This window comes from Panulirus ornatus, chromosome 46, assembly GCF_036320965.1.
Source record: "Panulirus ornatus isolate Po-2019 chromosome 46, ASM3632096v1, whole genome shotgun sequence".
NCBI classification, from domain to species: Eukaryota; Metazoa; Arthropoda; class Malacostraca; order Decapoda; family Palinuridae; genus Panulirus; species Panulirus ornatus.
The window spans coordinates 3,154,486-3,161,499 of NC_092269.1; the positions used below are offsets into that span (position 1 = coordinate 3,154,486).

Consider the following 7,014-nt stretch of genomic DNA (forward strand, 5'->3'; position numbering starts at 1 on the left):
ACATGGATATCTTAGGGTTTATACATGCATGTATTCTACTAACCAATTAACAGCACCCCTTCTTTAGAAACTCAACTACAATCCCATACACTCCTACTTTGCAATACTTCATTGTATGCAAGGTTAACATCATTGGCCAAGACTCTCAATTCACATGTTATGAGGTGACATCTACCACATTCAAGTCCTTTAAAATACTCATTCCATCTTTTTTCACCTCTTTTTTGCAAGTTACCATCTCCCATCCACTCTCCTCATTGTCATTCCCATGAGTTCACTTGCTCTCACACTATTCACCTTCTTCCATAACATTTTCCTACTTTCTCTTAAGTTCATCAGCACTCTGATGTCATCTCTCATTCGCCCTCTTTTTCAGCTCTCATATCTTTATACCCGGTGAATAAATGTCTTGTACTCCTCCCAATCAGTCTCATTTCATGCAAATACTAGTCATCCACTCTTTTTCTATCACTAGAAATTCAACTTCCATATTCCAACACCCACTATCCTTTCTCATGCACCTTCATCCTACTACTCACTATCCTTTCTCATGCTTGTACATCCTACTACTCACCAACCATTCTCATGCATATACATCCTAGCTTTTGCATGCCACACACTTCACCAGCATATATATGCACTTCCCTCCTAAATACCTTTAACTCCTGTTTTATTCACTCTCACCCTGTTGCACTCTTCACTTAATATCTGTTATCTCTCTGCACACACACTCTGTTATCTCTGCAAACCATATCTGCATCCAGTAAATCAAATGTGGAAGACTAATTTCTTCACTAGCAGGGTCTGAACATACATAAATGAACCAAAAAATTCATTTCAGGAGGACTAGTTTATCATAAAAATGGAAATGGACTGTATCATGTATTTAGGGCAACATTAGGTTAGCTTTCTTAATCAACCTCATTTACTTTGTGCTTCAAAGACCTCTATTGTTTTATTTTGAACCACAAGGAAAATGCGAGGTTAAATGAATAAAACCTACCTTTGCCCAGGAAGATGACTACAACATAGCCCTCCACACACCAATATATATGCCTTTTATATGATTTTTCCCTGTCATGTCCCATAATTACTTTCGTTCCAACTCCTACCAAAATATCTCAGTATGAAACAATGTAACACCAAACACTACATTCATATCAACAGATTTATTTACTGTAATTGAAAAATTTCAATCGTTATTTTCCAAGTCAGGCAGTTTTGCTACCAGTCCAACAATTTAGAAAGCATATGGAAAAATGTTTAATCAATGCTGTGCTTATCAGAAGAGTAAACATAAAGTTACAGGACTTTCCACTGATCTATGCTTCTAAATCACTGAAATAAAAGATATTGGTGACATACTGTCTTCTGTGAGGACAAACTACTCAACAGGCAACATAAGCCAACTATTACCTTTACCAATATCCTGACTTTTCCTCTTAAACTTATTTAGAGTGAAAACAGCAAATTAAACATCATAGTTGTCCATATCAGGGACGGTGTTTTCACCTCTCAATGTCTTCTGTTGACTTTCATACCATGTTTTATTCAGCATCTGTAAGAGAAGAAAAGGGAATAAATGGATATTCAGATGTAACAAAATATACTCTTTTAACTTAAAGATATTCACATTAGTGTGAGACTCAGAAATATCCCTTAAAAATGATTCAGACTTTTCTGAAAAAGTCCAATTTTGGGAAAAATGTAAAAAATGATCAAAAACTATAACAGTACAATGGATATCATATGAAGCAGGAACATCATCAAAGTGATTATCATTCCACCCACCTCCCACTGTTTCAGCTGACAAAAAGCGTTATCTGCAAACAACTGTGCAAGCTTCCCGTTTGTTCTATCAGTTCAGTTTCATATTGATATTAGCCCATGTCCCTTGCGTTGATTAAGGATGCAAGCAATGCATGGAAAGGAGTATATGAAGGAGACATGTAAGGCCAGGGATAAGTGGCCATCCCAGTGATGGGAGTTCCCAGAAGGAATGGGCATCAGAGGTATCGATAGATGGGTAGACATATGACGAGATTATCACTGGCAATAATACCAATGTTTAAGAAATTTTGGATTTTTAAGGAAAGGTAACATAAAGCAGCTGTCAACCAAGACAACAAATGTTAACAAGAGTAGAAATGGGTGAGACAGGAATGCAGAGCATATGTAAGCACCTGTTTAACTATGATAAACAGCTTTCTAAATTCCACAAAATTCTACACAGCTGGTACAGTGTGTTAACAATTCACTTATCTATCACTATGCAGTTCCAGCCCCAAGGGGTCCCATCTATCTTTACAGGCTCCAGTAGTGCTCAAGGAAACCAGCCACATCCACCAAACACAGCCACTGGTCATAAAATGCAGTTATGTTGTGTGTCTTTACAGGGAGACTGTAGGCAACGGTCAGCAGCTCTTCTACTTACATATAAGTGTCAGGTCTATATGACTTGGGAATCAGTGATCAGCCATAATGCCAACCACAATAGTCTTTAAGCTATGAAACAGGTGCACTTTAACCATGCCAAACTTTTGGGGAAAAATCTTTGGAAAGTTAATTCATCATTAATAATATTCAAATAAGTTTCAGGGAGTAAAAATGCCACATTTGAACATACCTGCTTCATCTTATCATCTCCTTCCTCATACATTTGCTTCATGAGATCCATCATTCCAGCACTAGGGTCATCATTGTTAACCTTGGGTTTGCGTGCTTCACTAGCTCGAACATCCTCCTGAGTGACACCCACCCACTTCTGTTGTTCACTCTTGGATAAAAACACAACTAACATATCTAAAGTGAAGTAGAGAAATAGTTATAATTAGCACACTGATTCTTTGACAAATAAACTATGACCAATAAATAAGAAAATGAACATGAACAACTGAAATGGGTTAAAAAATTCTGAAGCAAAAACTAACCCTTGTGGTGTTCAGAGAACCATTAATTAGAACTATGTTTGTCAGCACAGTGTTTCTAAAGGCTTCTACCTAATGTCCCTACTGACTACTTCAACTCACTGTCTACCTATTGTTCCTACCTAATATTCCAACCTACAACTTCTACCTAATGCTCCTGTTTAATGTTCCTAACAACTACTTTTACCTTATGTTTCTAACTAATGCTAACTAATACTTCTATCAACTGCTCCAACCATTTTGTTAAATGACAAGGCTAGAACACAGCACTCACTGCAGGGAAAACCTAGTTATAAAGAATGAGTTGTGTGAGTTAAGTGATGTCAAGTGTTACGTTTGACATGGGGAGAGTGTATGTTTGTGGAGTACAACATAACCACCGAAGTGCTAGCTCACACCACAGCCATCACTAACCCTGCCAGCATCCAGGTGGGCAGTACAGGTTATATATTCCCTGGTCATGGGCTACCTACCAACTGCTACCTACCTCATGACTATGTAATTACCAATGTAACAAGACAAGGTATTCAAATGAAAAAAGGAGAGAAAACTCTATTTAATATGCTATCAATTTCCACTTGTCTAATCCAGTGTTCACACCAAGGTAAGAAAAAATGGTAAAATAAAATTCACAGCAACTGATGATAACTGTAAGTTGCATTCAAAAACTGCTCTAAAAGGTTTCCAACACAAGATCACATTTACTTTGTGAGTTTTACTATAGCAAATTCATTTTCTAAAAGCTGATGGGCTCCACAGTCACCTGTCAGTCAGTACCTATATACTGAATCAAATCCGACCTTCTAAATTTTGAACAAAACCTCATATAAATCATTTTAATATCATCTGGACTTAATAACTAACCTGTTTTAACTTTGTGATAACTAGCATCAGGTTTAATGTCTCCTGCAAGTTTGGTTATGTTAAGATGATAATTTTTACCATCTAGCTCCTGTACCATCACCTGTACACTTCTGTAAATATAAATCAAACAGTTAAAAATAAACTCAAATCCACGGAAGAGCCCTGCAAACTTGCCATATGAAATCATATTCTGAAATACACTTCTTATCCTTAAGCTAAATTGCAAACAATAATAAGAATGAATAATTTCCCAGTACAGGAGTCAAATCAAGAAGTAAAATTTCAAACTTATTTACTTAAATATATGATGTAGCAAACACATATCAAAAGATTATTTTGTTCTCTGTTAGGGAACATAAAAAAGGCACTTAAACATTATCAAAAACTAAAACTTAGTATCAATTAACACACACGAAATTTTACCTCTTTCCAAATGTTGTCGTAACTGCATCTTTTCCTAAACCATGTATATTTTTCAGGCTGATATATATCTTCATGAACTTGTCTGACTGATCCCATGCTGAAAGGCAAATTTCTTCATTAGTCTGCAGCAACTGCCCATCTTAGTCTTTTATCAAAATCAAATGAAATCAATAACAAATAAAGGCTGTACACATATTGGCCTCCTAGCAGTATAATGTCAGCTATGATAACAAAAGACAGTAAGCAGGGGGGATATGGAGCTGTGGGTGAAACAGGCAAGAGAGTAATGAGTACAGAGGAAAGAAGAGTAGGGAGACACTTGATGCACTAATTGACACTCCACACACTGTAGCCACCATCTTTCATTAGAGGACAGGTATATATAAGGGTATAATTTCTGTAACACAGTCCAAAACCCTAGACATAAGAAATGATATTCATAACCTACATCTATTCTTTGGCATAAATTTGCACATTCACAGAAAACATATGGAACAAGCTTTTCAGTATCAATACTTACAGTAATTCCTGATGTTCACTGTATATGTAGTGTTGCCTGCAGGTTTCGGCTTTGGATCACTAGGTTTTAAGAGAGCTGCTTCCTGAAGCTGTGTAACCTGAAAAAAATATGAATTGAAAAGACAATTACTTGGGAAATATCTTTCAGTAACAACTTATCAATCTGTAAATAATCAATAATCTATGATTATTAATTCTATTCCTAATTTGACATCACTCATATATATCAAAATAATACAATAAAGCAGTAATGTTAAGTATACTTTAATTTCTAACATCTATGAATATCAATTCCACTCCTAATTTGACATCATAAATATCAAAATACAATGAATCGGTAATGTTAGGTATAAAGTTTTTTACAACACCATCAATGGCATTAACATAGGATCCTTAACATGTCTGCCAAGGGGAAAGGCAGACATAAACTGATAGGAGAAAGAAAGAGAATAAAATAAAACGATAGGTGTTCTCCAATCAAGAAGTACAACTATGAAGTGTTACAATAAAGGTAAGGGTGACCTTCTTTTGTCAGGGTATTGAAGCACTATGCACACTTTAAATGAAACTAAGAAAACTATCATATACATATATCTATCCATCTATCTATATCTCTGATGCCTGTTCCCTCCAGAAACTCCCATCAAAGGGATGGCAAAAAAAAAAAAAAAAAAATCCACTTATCCCTATCCTTGCATGCCTCCCTCACATACACCATTCCATGCATTCTTCCATTTCTCTCCTTCCAATACTCTTTCACTCTATTTTCCCATGTTACAGGTGGTCTTCCTCATATCAACCAATATGATATACAAGATTTGCATGGTAATCATCTTGCCACTCTTACCATACCTGAAAGAGAACATAAAATCACTTCACAAGCATAATTATAGTGTATGCAACTTTACCTCAATTTCCATTTTCCACAGCTCTTGGGAAATTATATCCTGAATACGCTTGCGTGTGGCAGAAGCCAATAGTGTGCGCAGTTCTTCAACATCTTTCAACACCTGCCAACAAAGCTATCATTAGGTATAATACAACTTAGTTAAATTAATCTAATCAAAGATTTCAGACTGAGAAAACTATTCTAACCATTCAAAATACAATATCTTTATATTCAAATATCATAAATTCTCATTTTCTGCTTAAGAATAGGACTGCTGACATGAATTCTAAAATCAAGAGTTTGATCAGTCTGTCTAATCAAGTTTTATAATACATTTAGGTCATCATTTAATGCATCTGTTTAAGCCCTGTTCCACACCAGCATCCAATGCGCATAAACACTGGCCAAGAGGAAAACGATGCAAAAATACTGTTTGTTGACCATTTGCAAGATTCCAACAAAAAAACTTGCAACTGCATCAGGTAAAATGTCAACTGTTGATTTTAAGTGTTTTTACCCCACTACTTCCTTCTATCTCAAATCCCGATCCACTTTAGGAACACTTATAACATAGAATTATAGAAGTAACGTAAAAAATCCCACACCCTCTATCACATCTAAATAGTAAAGATCCCTTGGTAGAAATACTAGTGGTTGCTATCATCTAAATAAATGGCGTCCGTTTTCTATAAAATTACCAAAACCGAAATGCAAAGAAATTAGAAAAAAAATAAATATAACTCTGAAATCTAACATATTATATAAAATGTGTTATGTGATTAAGTGTACATTGAGAAACATAAAAAATCAAAGACCTAAAATTTTCGTACTTACTGTAACTAATAAGATATGTCCATACAGTCATGGTTGACCCTCCCCGTCCACTCAACACCTTCCCACGCCACCATTAAGTCTACTAGATTTGGAGGTAATTTCAATGTGTTGAATTATATCATCATTCAGAATGGAATATAAGTATTTGTATCTGTATCTTCTGCGCACATGAGGATTAACAGGAGAGAAAATGCTGCTGTCTAAAGTACATAACTAACCACAAATTTGGATCACGTACCTGCATCACGGAGAGCCTTCAGCTCAATCATTAACACACACAACTTACGACTTCCTGAGACGTGCGTCTACCACCTAATTAACACCACAGTCTTCTCTACCATACAATACAACTTTACCTCTTCGATTTTGTTAGACATGATGTAGAGGATATTTATATAGTTCTCGTGGTTGTAGAAGCGTGTCGTGCCCTCAACAATGTCAGGCGGCTCAGGCCTATGTTTACCGGATAACAGACGCAAAAGAATTATAATATTGGTTTATTACCTTTTCTACATACTCAATAAAATGCAGATTTTAATTTTGGATGATGGCGTCGAT

General features: G+C 35.7%; 1 protein-coding gene across 1 annotated transcript; it reads right to left on the reverse strand.

Annotated features, from left to right (window-relative positions):
* Positions 1–1,154: 1,154 nt before the first annotated feature.
* LOC139763061 (calcyclin-binding protein) lies at positions 1,155–6,938 on the reverse strand. Its single transcript, XM_071688647.1, has 7 exons — positions 6,813–6,938; positions 5,642–5,743; positions 4,735–4,831; positions 4,215–4,311; positions 3,792–3,901; positions 2,627–2,802; positions 1,155–1,558 (listed from the first exon to the last, which is right to left on the reverse strand). The coding sequence occupies exons 1-7, from the start codon at positions 6,831–6,833 to the stop codon at positions 1,472–1,474; spliced, it is 690 nt and encodes a 229-aa protein (XP_071544748.1). The 5' UTR covers positions 6,834–6,938; the 3' UTR covers positions 1,155–1,471.
* Positions 6,939–7,014: the final 76 nt, after the last annotated feature.